Raw genomic sequence first — 14,668 nt, forward strand, 5'->3', positions numbered from 1 at the left:
GAGATGGTCCAGTTTACTGTTGAACAGCTTTTACCATCAGAAAGTTCTTCCTGATGTTGAATCAGAATCTCCTTCCTTGTAACTTGTACCCATTTGTTTGGGCCTTGCCCTTCAGAGCAGGAGAAAACAAGCTTTGAATATATTAGATATTCCTTTCATGTTTCCCCCTTCAATTCTGGGCAGAGCCACCAGGGGCTCTTTCTCCGCCTCCATCAGTGTCTTCTAAGCAACACCGGCTTCCCATTTCCCTTTCACTGCTGAGGAAGAGCTGTAGCTACTCAGGAAAGCATCCAAACACATTTGCAACTCAACTTTCAAGTACTGCCCATGCCAGTGGCATCAACATCAGCTTGCCTGCTTTATGCCCAGGTATTGCTGTCTATAGGGGACACGGGTGGTGCTGTGGGTTAAAGCCTCAGCACCTAGGACTTGCCGATCGAAAGGTCGGCGGTTCGAATCCCCGCGGCGGGGTGCGCTCCCGCCGTTCGGTCCCAGCGCCTGCCAACCCAGCAGTTCGAAAGCACCCTCGGGTGCAAGTAGATAAATAGGGACCGCTTACCAGCGGGAAGGTAAACGGCGTTCCGTGTGCTGCGCTGGCTCACCAGATGCAGCTTGTCACGTTGGCCACGTGACCCGGAAGTGTCTCCGGACAGCGCTGGCTCCCGGCCTTTAGAGTGAGATGAGCGCACAACCCTAGAGTCTGGCAAGACTGGCCCGTACGGGCAGGGGTACCTTTACCTTTATTGCTGTCTATGGTGTTACTTAATACAGTGGTACCTTGGTTTGCATACATCTTGGTTAGCATATGTTTTGGATTATAAACACGTCAAACCCGGAAGTGCAACCTTTTTTTTGGATTACGGACAAAAAACTTTGGGGGGCCCCATTGGCAAAAGCGTGCCTTGGGTTACAACCTGTTTTGGTTTACAAATGGACCTCCAGAACGGATTATGGTTGTAAACCAAGGTACCACTGTATAACTAAGTCAGTTTTATTCTCGTGCACACGTCACATTTTATCAAGAATCTTAACTTAATCCTTTGTACCTACTTAATCCATATTACAAAAGAAGAAGAAGAAGAAGAGTTTGGATTTGATATTCCGCCTTTAACTCCCCTTCAGGAGTCTCAAAACAGCTAACATTCTCCTTTCCCTTCCTCCCCCACAACAAACACTCTGTGAGGTGAGTGGGGCTGAGAGACTTCAAAGAAGTGTGACTGGCCCAAGGTCACCCAGCAGCTGCATATGGAGGAGCGGGGAAGCGAACCCAGTTCACCAGATTACGAGACTACCGCTCTTAACCACTACACCACACTGGCTCTCACGTTGGATTGTGTCCATTGTTAGTTATACTTTGTGCAGACCCGTTGAAATTAAAGGATCCACTAAAGGACCCGTTGAAATTAAAGGATCCTCTAACTTGGATCCATCAATACCAGTGATTCTTCTCTGAGTAGAATTTAGTTGGATGCAGCCCCTTTCTTGAAAGTGGAGGTACCTGTCACGAGAGCAGGGAGCGCTGCCTCATACCACAAGAAAATAGTGGGTTGGGGTCAACTGATGCGCTGCTTGGCTGTAGGTGCAGGAGTTCAATTAATAATATAAAAAGAAGTTCAAAATTCTATTCACTGTCTGAAATGCTTGCAAAAAATAGGACCCTTCTCCATGATTGCAAATCTAAAAATAAATGTTGGAACCTTATTATTTAGTGAAACCTGTTTGATCATCATCAGAACATTTACTTAATAATGGTATTAAGCCTATTAGACAAAATTGCCGCCAGGGTTTTATATCACGGATGGCATAAGATAGTCTTGGCATTCTCCAGGAGTTCTGGGGTGGGGGAGTCTTTACTTCCAGGTCGTCTGGCCTCTTGGCTGATGGGCAGGGCCTATCGCCAGAAGGACCCATAAAAGTGGGACTTCCCCTTAATTTTCAGCACAACACTGTTTGGTTAGCAGTCAGCAGGGTTTTGACCATACACCTATCTAAGCCGTTGTGACTGTACTCTAACCGCTTATTGCTTTTGCAGGAAAGAGGCACTTGACATGGAGTTGGGTCATGGTTTACTTGCATTCTAACCTCAAAACTTGAGGAAACACTGTTTCTAGGGAGATAGGGCCTTTTGTATCTCAGCTTTTCTCCTTCCTTTGAAAAACTACACTTTTCCAGATTCAGCAGTGCAGTGTACAAGTGTGCTCAGCGATCTTCACTACAGAATCAGGCAGAAGCAGAATGCTGCTTAACTCTGGAAAGATACTGCTATTGTCATTGGTCAATGATGCTGGCAACCAAGAGGGCTGGGAGCAGCTAAGCTCTTGGGAGAGTTGAGCCTAGGACAGTTCATTTATAAATCCTCCCATTTCTGAAACACTTCTCTAGCCTTAGTCTCAGTTTTCCCATTGTGTCTACAGTTGTCCAAAGACTGTGAAACCAGAGATCTGTGTGCAGAGTTCTCGTTTAGATGTTTCTCCACAGACTCTCCCTCGGCTTACCGTACTTTTTCCGTCTATAAGACCCCCCCATGTATAAGACGTCCCCTATTTTTGGGTACTCATATTTATGAAAATGGGGGGGGGGGAGAGAGATGGCCCAGAGTATAAGACACCCCCTAATTTTTGACATTATTTTTTTGGGGGGGGGGGGGACCTAGTCTTATACACAAAAAATACAGTATTTGGTGGTGCCTCTGCGCTTCTAATAACTTTATACTTTATTGCTCAAGTATATTTTCTACACTTCAGTCGTGTTGGGGTGTGTGTGTGTTTCTGTTTGTAGGTGGGAGGCAAACATAGTCTGGAGTTGAAGCTGGTCTGTGACCGTATTAATAAATTCATTCATATCCTGGAGTGGCCACATCATAGGTCTGTTCCTGTTAAATTGTGCTTTTAGTATTGAACTGTGGTGAAAAAATGGGGAGGTGGCTGTGCAACACTGAATGAAACCTGCCAGGTTTTGGTTAACACGTTTCCAGTTACATGCATGTTTAGGGAAGCTTTTAATATTTGATGCATTATGGTATTTTAATATTTTATTGGAAGCTGCCCAGCTGGGCGGGGTATAAATAATAAATTATGATGATGATGATGCAGGTCTTGCTATCCAGATGCTCATTATACAAAGATCCACTTATCCAAACACAAGGAGTTAGTACCCAAACTGCGCTGTATACAATACAGATTTAGATAGTTAGCCAGACTTGTGTGTAGTACCGTAAGCAAATAAGCAGCCTTAAACAAGACTTACTTTGGGTGTTTTGCTGATCCACATCAGCCATTTTACCAGAAACCATGGTGGGAGGTAGGGAGGAAATGGGAGAGTTCAGACCAATAAGAGAGTATTTTCTCCCCCCCTGTTTGCCTTTTGCAAGGTTTGAGGAAGGTATTCCCAGTTATTTTTTCATCATATGGGAGTCAAAATTCTGTGGTTGGGAACACATTAGAAATGTTCTCATAGGAAACAATGGAAATGGTCAACTCATTACGTGAATGCTTGTCTAACAAACAATTTCCTGAGAACGCATTGTGTTTGGATAGCAGGACCTTCATTTAGGCCTTGTAGAAGTGTGTCAGTGAGCGACTGAGTGAGTGACAGATAGCTCTGACAACGAATTTTGCTAAGCTACTTGCAGTTTGTAGAAGTTTTATGATTGCTCCAGCAATTAGTTTTTAATTATTTCATGAAATATCTGTGAATTGGAGTGAGTGGTGATAATTCTGAGCAGAACATTTATCTGACGCTTTTCTCAAGGAGGCTGTGTATTCAGCTGTTAATCTAGCTCAAGTATTTAGCTGCCTTGTTTTCTCACATGTGGCTCTTTAACTCACTTACACCTGCAGTCTGGTCAGCATTAATACATACTGAAACTGGGTCTTGAATGTTGGTGCAGTAATTTCAGGTTCCTCCTCCATGTCCTACGAGAGAACAAAAAAATTGTCAATTTCTGAAACTTAGTATTAATTAATTCCCATGTTCTTGCTGCTCCCTGAACTTCCTCCAGATGTGGTGCTTGGAATAGACCAGCTCCTGGGTTACAAGCCATCTGGGCTGTGTAAACTGATTTGTGCCTATATTAAACAATAATTGAACAGAATGCGGAAGACTTAATAAAGAAAATGTACATTGCCTGTAAATCCCAAAAATAAAATATTAAAATGTAGTAAATGGGCATGGAATGTGCAAATGAAGACCTGCTTATTTTAATGTGTTTAGCTGTGACCTTCTCAATTTCAGCCCAGAGGAGGGGGGGAATCTATTTTTCTCTTTTTAAAATAAAACTCCCCTATAAAACTGCTTACAGAAGTATGTGAGACAGAAACAAGGAAATATAATGTTCTGAACTTGACTGGTCCAAACCACTTGAGCTGCTGTGACAGCTCATAAAACAGAACAGTTTTTAGGTGGACTCTGTTTTAGTTGCCAGAGTGAATTTTCTTGCAGGAAGTAGCCTGAAGGTTTATTTTAGTTTCCAGACTGCAGCTTTGATCTCTCTGTTCTGTCGCTTCTCAGGTTACATAGCCCTTTTTCACTGCAGTAAATCTGCAACAGTTAAATGGAATAAAATTTCCTCCTCCTCACTGATCACATGCTGTTAAATGCCAAGCCACAGCCAGCAGAAGGTTTGCAGAGCTCCACTGCATGGTACAAAAGCAGTACAAAAGGTTTAATCACCTTGTCTTTCTACTCTTTCTTCACTACAAATTCACTTCACAATAGAGATGTACACAGTGGAACTTGGATTTGCTGTCTGTCTGATGAAAGGGCAGCTATGTGCATGCTTTACTCATGCGTAAGAGCAGCTTTGACAGTGATCCAAACCACAAGGACGGCAAAACGTCTCACCAGGGGCCCAACTCAACATAAAGGCTTAAAAAGAGGATTGGACAAGAGGCAAAGTCTCTTGATGGCTACAAGTCATGGTGACTCGGCTGTGCCTCCACTGTTGGAGACGGCGCTTCTGAATATCAGTTCCTGGAAACCACAGGACAGGAAACTTCTCATGCTTGGGTTCTGCTTATGGGCTTCCCGTACGTATCTGGTTGGTCACTGTGAGAACGGGATATTTTACTAGATGGGCCATTGGCTTGATCCAGTAGGCTCTTCTAATTTTTTTTAATAATGCAACTCCATGTGTTCATGCCTAGTTAGTGCTTTCTCAGCTTTTCCGGTCTTTGGGAAGGCAGCGCAAGCACTTCCTTCTGAGTAGACATGATTTGTTTAGACGCTTAGTCGTGTCCGACTCTTCGTGACCCCACGGAGCAGAGCGCACCAGGCACTCCTGTCTTCCACTGCCTCCCGCAGTTTGGTCAAACTCATGCTGGTAGCTTCAAGAACACTGTTCAACCATCTCGTCCTCTGTCGTCCCCTTCTCCTTGTGCCTTCCATCTTTCCCAACATCAGGGTCTTTTCCAGGGAGTCTTCTCTTCTCATGAGAAGAGTATTGGTGCCTCAGCTTCAGGATCTGTCCTTCCAGTGAGCACTCAAGGCTAATTTCCTTCAGAATGGAGAGGTGAGGATTGCACTGTTAAATCAGTGATGGGAAATGTGTGTCCCCCCAGAAGTTGTTCATGCCTGTCTACTGACCATGCTGGCTGGGGAGAGTTGTAGACCTGTAGGTTCAAAGGTTCCCCGTTCCTGAGCTAAATAAATTAGGTGAATTGAGGTTCTTTTTAAAAAATAAAAAAAGTGGAGGAAAGAAAAACGATTATTCCTAGAGCTTACTAGAAAGGCTTGTCATAGCTCTGTTACCTTAAAGACCTTATAGACATCTGAGGCCCTTTTCAATGTTGTGAAATTATTGGGTTTCTGCTTTTGTTTTTATTACGTACTTCGTGTTTTTTTATATTGTAGTTTTGTGTTGTGATCAACCCTGAGATCTACAGATATAGGGTGGTATACAAATTTAATTAACAATAATCCTTAACAGTGTTGAAACTTAGCATGTTTTGATAACTAAGGGATGCAGGGAGGATGATGTTATTGTGACACCTATCAGTAGTTGCAAGAATTCAGCCCGTTACAAAATTTAGCAGGAGTCTTAAGATGTATGTTGATGAAAAGTAACATTGAAAGCAGCTGAGAGATAGGCTCAAGTTTGGTGTGTATTTAGTATTGCATAATGTATCAAACAGTGTAGAGACCAAATTCAGTATTTTAGGAAACATTCAAACACTAGTTGTATTTATCTGTAGCAGAAGCTACAAAACTAATGGTGGTTGATACTTCCTTCCTCTTGTGGATTGTTTTGTTGGTGTGCCAGTTATTTATTTACTTTCACTGTTGCTGGCTACTTTTTATTTATTTATTTAGAAATTTTCTAGAACACATCTTCATCCAAACATGAATTCCAGTGTAGTGTATGAACTGTAATAGTGTTTTGATGATTGAATTTTTAAAACCAAAACTGACAATCGTAGCAGTGAAATAAGATTTGAGAAGCACTAAACCAAAAGCCATTCAGTTAGCTAAATTAATATGGTGAATTCTAAAAAGCCTAGACAAATAAAAATGTATTAACCTGGCAGTGTCAGCCCCTCCCTTTACTTCCTCTGGGAGGATATAGCAGAGAAGGCCCCCTCTCCTTCCTGGATGCATAAAATACAGCTCTCCTACAGAAGGAACTCAAAGAAGAGCCTTGTCTGAAGATCTTAATGCATGGGTAGGCAAACTAAGGCCCACGGGCCGGATCCGGCCCACGTCTCCTAAATCCGGCCCAGGGACAGTCCAGGAATCAGGGTGTTTTTACATGAGTAGAATGTGTCATTTTTTAAAAAATGCATCTCTAGGTTATTTGTGGGGCATAGGAATTTGTTCATCCCCCCCCCCCCAAGAAAAAATATAGTCCGGCCCCCCAGAAGGTCTGAGGGACAGTGGACCGGACCCCTGCTGAATAAGTTTGCTGACTCCTATCTTAATGCATGGGCAGAGCAGGATTTGGGTCCAAAGCACTGTTTAGTGCTTGAAATAACAGCATCGGTACCCCCAAATGGGCTTGGAAATTAATAGGCAGCTGATGTGGTTGCTTTAGAAAATTTCAGGCTTGAGTGGCTGCGGCTGTGCAGAAACACAGCCCATCCACGATCCACTTCGCAGCTTGTTGGGTTTTGCTTTCATTTGCTGTTTTGGACTCTGGTTCTTTTAGGCCTCAGCATCAGTCTGCTTTCAAACTGAGCAGGATGATGCCTGTCGCAGCTCACTTGCGTATGTGCCTGGTGGTGCTAAGCCAGGCCTCTGCACCATGAATGTTGTTCTGTGCCAAGTACAAAACCAATATGTGTGACTGTACAGGTGAGCACTCACATAGCTGCAGTCTCAGGTAAACAAGCTGTCTTTCTCCTACTCTCTTGAGGACTGTGCTTATGAAAGAAATTAGGTTTTGTGGGCCACAACGAATTATTGCAATTTATTGGTGTAATACTTTTCATTTTAACAGAATCGTAAGAGTTGGAACGGACCCCAATGGTAGTTTAGCAGGAATCTCAACTAAACATCCCTGGTGGGTAGCCATCCAACCTCTGCTTAAAAATCTCCAGTGAAGGAGAGTCCACCAGTCTTTGTGGGAGTCTGTTCCACTGTCAAGCAGCTCTTGATGTCAGAAAGTTACTCCTTTTTTGTAACTTGAATCTCCTTTTTTTGTAACTTGAAGTCATTGGTTCAAGTCCTTCTCTCCAGAGCATGCGAAAACAAGCATGTTCCCACCTCCATGTGACAGCCCTTTAGATATTTGAAGATGCCTATAGTATCTCCTCTCGGACTCCTCTTTGCTACTTTGACGTGTCTCAGCTGATTCAGGGATCCTGAATATATGTGGTATTTTTATTTGCTCCGAAGCAGTGCAAGCCCCAAGGACTTTATAAAATGCATCATGTATTTTTGGAACATTTCCTCTTTTGACAAGTTCTCACGAGCAAATTAGAAAGCTCAGCTGCCATTCTGAAGAGGTCCTCGGTCATGCTAGCAGCCCGAGTTATCCGAGAGGTTAAGTATTGGCATTTAGTTTACAGTGCAATTTTCTCTTGACAAGGCTGGCAGACCAATAGGAAAAAGAAATATTTGTGCTCAAGAGAAGTGCATATGTAGAGACCACAAGCTTAACTGATGGCTGGAAATGATTTCAGACTAAAAAAACAAATCATTAAGAGTGCAGAGGGGGGTAAAATATACAGTCCTATTTTAACGGATCTCAAAATGATCGAGCAACTGAAGTTAGTATTACACAGTAATTAGCTAAGCTAAGCTGTTCACTACTTTAACTCCATGTCTCCCAGTCACTGTAAAGGTTCCAGGGTGCAACTAGACCTGAATCTGTTTTGGGTGTCAGTATATTCCACCAGTGGCAAGAAGCTTGTGAAACCTAAACCCATTGATACATAGTCTAAAGGAGGATGATAAATGACTGTTTCCCCCTCTATTTATAGCTTTTTGTTGGATTTCACAGAAGTGCAACTGCTGTTCTGAACAGCAGGAATTCTTACATCCGAGTCCTGTAATTTATCCAAGCACACTTTGGCAGCTATATAAAAATTTGCATATCTGAAAGGTGGTGATTGTTGAATATTAACTTCGAATTAGATTGCTAGCTTGTTAACACAGTGCAGAAGAAGATGGGGCTTGAGTAGCCTCTAGTTTTGAACTATGAGCATGATATTCATTATCATGTGCACATTTTGTTAGCAAAATTCTTGTGTACTAGTGTGGATCCATTGCATGTTGGTGCATTGTCTTGTCCCCATATACAAAATGGGGATTATGGTGTCACTTCCATCTGCAGCTTTAGAAAAGGAACCGTTAGCTGAACAGCTTTTATAATTATATTTTCTATACCTGTAACACACCATGGGACCTCAGCCGAAGGGCAGGCAAGAAATATTATTTATAAATAAATAAATCAAACCTTCAAGTAATTCTGGGATTTATTTATTTTTTAAAGAAAATTAAGGAGATCTATAAAATGGTAGGGCATTGGTGCAGAGACAAGGAGTGATTTCTTGCTGATTTCTTTGTGCCACTTCTTTGTAGTTGCTAAAGCGTTACTTGAATATTCATTCTGGAGTTCCAGCTGCAGAACACATTTTTATGTTCATATAAACTTTAAAAGAAAAAAAACCCAATCAAACCAAAGCTTAAATTCTTACCACATCGTGGAGGCCTCAGAATCTGCTTTTATGACCCTGGGTCATGCTATGATATAACCAAATTTGCAACTACAGTGGTGCCTCGCAAGACGAAAAGAATCCGTTCCGCGGGTCTTTTCGTCTTGCGGTTTTTTCGTCTTGCGAAGCAAGCCCATTGACGGAGTAGCGCTATTAGCGCTGTTGGTGATTTAAGGGCTAAAAACGGCTTTTTAAGGGTGGGGGATTAGCGGTTTTGCTGCTAAAATGCTTTTAGCAGCTTAGCGATTCAAAATAAGGGGTTTTGGAGCAAAAAAAAAATAAATCATTTTTTCCGTCATTTTTCGTCTTGCGAAGCAAGCCCATAGGGAAATTCGTCCTGCGAAGCGCCTCTGCAAACGGAAAACCCTTTCGTCTTGCGGGTTTTCCGTCTTGCGAGGCATTCGTCTTGCGGGGCACCACTGTACTCTGAGCACATTATCTGGTAGGGAGAGTAGAAACATTGAACTTTCATTGTACAAATTCTACCATCCATTTTAGAAGTCAATGTGTTAATAGGCATGAAGAGATGAAACCTTCATTAGTTTGTATAATAACTTTTAAGGCCTCACTGGTACTTATTTATTAACTGCACAAAGTCTTGTTCTCTGCATGGAATAGTTTTATGGTTTCTCTTAGTCTGTTGCCTGGAATGTGTATTATTCATGGTTTTCTGCTTCCATCTGAAGCTTAAAGGTTCTCTTGTGTGGGGAAGAAAGGCAACGAAGAGCAAACCAACACATTTTTAGACAAGCAACTCCTAGGAGTATTATAGATCTGGGCTGATTATCAAGGTGTCCCGCAAATTGGTGACAGTCTTTACTATGCTTGTCCCTTACCAGCCACAAAGTTATCTATGAGTTACCCATGTGTGAGGGTCCCCTTATTTATATGTTAGTGTTTGGGTATGATTGCTCCTCCCTCGTTGTTGTTTGCCACACTGACTAAGAAATACCTAAAAAGTTCTGTACCAGCACCATGTCTCCATTGGACTTCTGACACTGGCATTAAAACTATCCTTACGTTTAAAACTTTAGACACCAGCATTTCAATGTGGGAATTGACCATAAGGGAGCAGCAATTATGTCGCAAAAGTAACATGTAAACTAGGCCAGATTCACAGCCTTCCCAGTGATCTTTCCAGTGATCTGAATGTTTTAATATTATGTTGGTTTAATGTCTCAAATTGTCATAGCGGAGCCATCACATACGCAAACCATTTGGAAATAACCAAAATGTCTCGAGCTCTGAACTGTAAGGCTCTGCACCTAATTACTTTCATGTTTATTGAACTAAAGGAGTTGATTTGATCGGAACGTAATTGAAACCATGATTCCCCTCCCCTACCTAATTAAAAATATGTTCAGGAGTAGTTTTGAGTAGGTTGAAGTAAATTGAAAGTGACTGGAAGCAGCTAACAACATCCAGAGATGAGGAGAGAGTGCCACCTACTGGTTCAAAAAGGCAGCCTACTCCTCTGCCCCCTTGTACCCATCAAAGAAATGCATGGAATTGGGCACAAGAGGTTTTGCCAGCAGGGCAGCTTCTGTTCAGTCAGTGGAGGATGCTTCCAGATGGGTGCTCAGTTTGCAGAAGGGCTGTCACAATATCACCAATGGGCCATTGGCTATCAGGTTTTCCTCCAGAACGGTAAATCCAGATTAAAAGGAATGTGGGCTGGCCTTTTGATCATAACGACATGTGGATGCTGCAAAAACTTGCAGGCGTGAGAAGCACCAGTTGCACAGAGGGCCATCATTTAGAGAGAACCAACATTAAAGATTTTTGAAGCCAAGATTGTGTCTCACCTCTTATATGGGGTTACCATTGCAGTGAGGAACTTGATGTACCACCTTCAAAATAGATTCCTGCGTACGATATTGGCAGTGCCACATAATACACCTGGAGCACTACACTCTATAAGGCCTTAACTCTATAAAAGTTCGTATACACAAATCCATGTTTCTGTATTGGAGGAAAATATCATTGCAGCCAAAATAACACTTAGCCAAAAGATGCTTTTTGGATTTGCAGACAAGAGAAGGCTGGGTAAAATCTCGTAGAGGTCTGATGCAGAGTTATTTGATCTCCCCAACAGTGATATTGGTAGTTGCTCCTGGTCACAAGAGTCAAAATATCGTGTTTAGCAAAGATGCAAAAAAAAGATATTGAATATATAAAGAATTGCCACCCTGCTATTTGGTACACTAAAATTAAATCAGACCGCAAAAGGGTTATATGTACTTGGGAGAATTAACTTTCCCCCCTGTTATACGAGCTTTCACTCAGCTCAGATTTCAGACAATGCCTGCTGAATATCTGAATGGGAGATTTACTAACAGATCTGTAAAAGAGTACCTCTGTACATGTGGATCAGGGCTTATTGAGGATCTGGTACATTATATTTTATATTGTCCACTGTATAATTCACCCAGAGCTAAATTTATCTCCCCTTTTCAGATTGCCTTAGAACAGTAATGGCTAAACTTGGCCCTCCAGCTGTTTTGGGACTACAACTCCCATCATTCCTAGCTAGCAGGACCAGTGGTGATGGGAATTGTAGACCCAAAACTGCCAAGTTTGGCCATCACTGCCTTAGAACATCACCCAGATGATTTGAAAATTAAATGGCTGCTGGCAGATGTTGATCATTGCATCAGCTCTAAGGTGGCACCATTTGCACTAGCAGCAAGAAAGATAAGGTCAACATTTCCGGATAGTGGAAGTGCCAAACTCCAGGGATACTGACCAGAAGGAATGCTTTTACATTTTGGACATTGTAGATTTGTCCTGGTCCGGTGCACGAAATGTCTTTTGCTTTGCAGCTTTGCGATTTGTGCTCATGCTGCCATGTGATGGCTATTGGCTATAAACAATAAAATAAGATGATGATGAATACTTGGCTATGATGGACCAACGATTTGATTGAGTATAAGGCAACATTTTCCATGCAAAGCACTCTGGCTACCCCTGTGTTAATTGCTGCTTCCATGTTACGCTGGTCACCCAAGTAGCCTTAATTTGCTGGAGAGACAGCTGATTTGATAAGAACCAGGTCTCTAAGACAGGGCAGAGACTTCAACCCCCAGCGTATGGTTGATACCAAATAGGTACATTTCAATATATTTTTGCATTCTGGAAAAAGTCAGAGGGGACCTTGCACTGCATGATGTCTATTTGCAAGGGTCAGTTTTCAAATGTCAACTCAGGTGTTTTTCTTTTCTGCATAGCGTTGCTGTGGATGGATTTGGCCAGCCCATGGGCATCCCAAGCCGCCCCACCACTGCTTATGGATATCGGCCGGATGAACCGTACTACTACGCCTTTGGAGCCCGATAAAACATCCTGATGTATTAAACTATTGCCTTCCCGTATTCTTGAACTGTAGTTAAATTAAGACTTATCTCTGTCTTCTTAGTGCATGGTTATACTGTTTACGGGTCTTTGTGGTGCATTTTCTTCCGTGTGTGTTGCAAAGAAATGTTAGTCGTTCTGTGACTCCCTTTTTGTACAGTCTGTGCTGTGTGTTGAAATCTATTAACTGGAATGTCAACACTTGTTATGTATATTAAGCAACTAATTTAATTGATATTAAATGCAGGTTCTGTAGACCGTGGTACTGAATACTGAGGCTCTGTGAGTTTTTAAGTAAGCTTACTACAGTTGATGAGCAATAATTTTAACTAGCTTCTGAAAAAGTAATTGATTTATCCTTTTTAATGTCCTTGAAGAAGGCTGAATAACATCCTTAAATCCAGGGTTGGCCACCTTCTATGAGACTTTACGAACAGAGACACACTTCGTACACCTGCTACAAGTGATAAGTTGCATTAGTGTCATTGAATAGTTCTAAAACAGGTGTGCATATACTTTTGTGACCATGCTGTTTGCAAACTGCAAGAGACATCCTATGCACATGGTGCTCTGTGTTGTTTGAATACAGGGAGTGGTGTCAAAATGGTGAAAACCAATAGGGCAAACTTGGAAAAGGTGCATACAACTGAATGCCAAATGTTGACTTTACTCTTCTTTGGCGCAACTGCGCTTAATTTACCTCTACGTACAAGGTGTGTTTCCTGAGGAAGTTGTATTTACGTGTGTACAAGCATAGGTGAGGGATCCAGACCATAGTGACATTCTTAATTAACTGAGACGTAAAAGTACAATTCCACATTTTCCATATTCATATTCTAGATCAGTGATGGCCACATTTGGCCCTCCAGCTGTTTTGGGACTACAATTCCCATCATCCCTGGCCACTGGTCCGTTAGCTAGGGATGATGGGAGTTGTAGTTCCAAAACAGCTGGAGGGCCAAGTTTGGTCATGGCTGTTCTAGAGGAAAACCGTTGCTGTAGACCAGAGCTTTCCAAACTTTTCACGTTGGTGACACACTTTTTGGACATGCATCATTTCGCAATACAGTAATTCAGTTTTGCATCATTTCGTGACATAGTAATGCAGTTTTACTAGCAAACTTGAGGTTCAACTAACCCCTTCCAGCCCCAGGAGAGAGTTTGTGCTACACACCTACACACTGCAGCCAACACACTAACATGTCGCAACACACGGTTTGGAAAGTTCTGATCTAGACAGAATGTGCCTTTCAAAGCACAGGTGTATCTTTCTGCTTAATTATATAGCACTGCCACCACAGGAGAACACTATGTTGCAAGGAGCTGCTTTGCCAAGAAGCCCAGCCTATGCTGCATGGAATAATGGTGTGCGAATCAGGACTGACTATATAGTAGACATTAACAGACCCTCCGTCTTTCATTTGTGCCAGTTCTCTCTTAACTATGCTGCACTTTGTATATCACTAATATGGCAAAACGATACTAATCCTGAACTACATTTTATAAACTGCAATGGACGTTTTGACTTCTCCCGTATTTGAGCTTCAAAATGACTTGGCAAACCACATCCTAATGTCTCCATATCGTATGCAGCAAGGATCATACTTGGTGAAATGAAAAATGTGTGCTGGGGGGAAAAAAACCCCAGACCTCCCACTCTGGTAATTTCTTTCCATGTTCATTTTGCTATCCAAAATACTCCCAGGAAATATCTCCCCAGAGTCCTTTTACTACATTTAATGGAGAACTATTTGTTTTAATGACTGTAGAAGCTGTCTGTTTGTGTTGCTTTTTTGTTAAAATGCTGAAGCAATTGAGTTGGGGGGCCTTAGACTTACGCAGACCACCTGCCTTGAGTGTTTGGTTCTCACCTCAACGACTCACACTTCAGACCCCTTGAGCGGTTACTAGCAGGCTTCCCAGTGTGCTTTGGGGCTGAACACACAAATCCCACAGAAAGGAACTATGGAAATAAATTTTAATAGCAGCTAGACTGGTTTAATCTGATCCTGGATGCAGTCCCATAATATATGAAGCAGGAGGGTTTATTAATTTCTGTAGTATTTTGGCACTATATTAAAATGCCCCGGCTCATGCTAGCTTTCTCCAGACGCTGGTGGCGTTATTCATGTTACTGACCCTTACACGTTGCCCCACTACACAGA

The 14,668-nt window shown here is 42.2% G+C and overlaps 1 protein-coding gene across 2 annotated transcripts in view; it reads left to right on the plus strand.

Moving 5' to 3' along the window:
- KIFAP3 (kinesin associated protein 3) overlaps positions 1–12,773 on the plus strand; it is a 70,587-nt gene extending 57,814 nt beyond the window's left edge. For both annotated transcript variants that reach the window (XM_083445293.1, XM_083445292.1), the window contains exon 20: positions 12,380–12,773. In XM_083445293.1, the coding sequence (XP_083301419.1) occupies positions 12,380–12,488 (109 nt within the window). In that variant the 3' untranslated portion in view covers positions 12,489–12,773. The remainder of the gene's footprint in view (positions 1–12,379) is intronic.
- The last annotated feature ends 1,895 nt before the right edge of the window (positions 12,774–14,668 follow it).

Source organism: Podarcis tiliguerta, assembly GCF_965153285.1.
Source record: "Podarcis tiliguerta genome assembly, chromosome: 6".
NCBI lineage: Eukaryota > Metazoa > Chordata > Lepidosauria > Squamata > Lacertidae > Podarcis > Podarcis tiliguerta.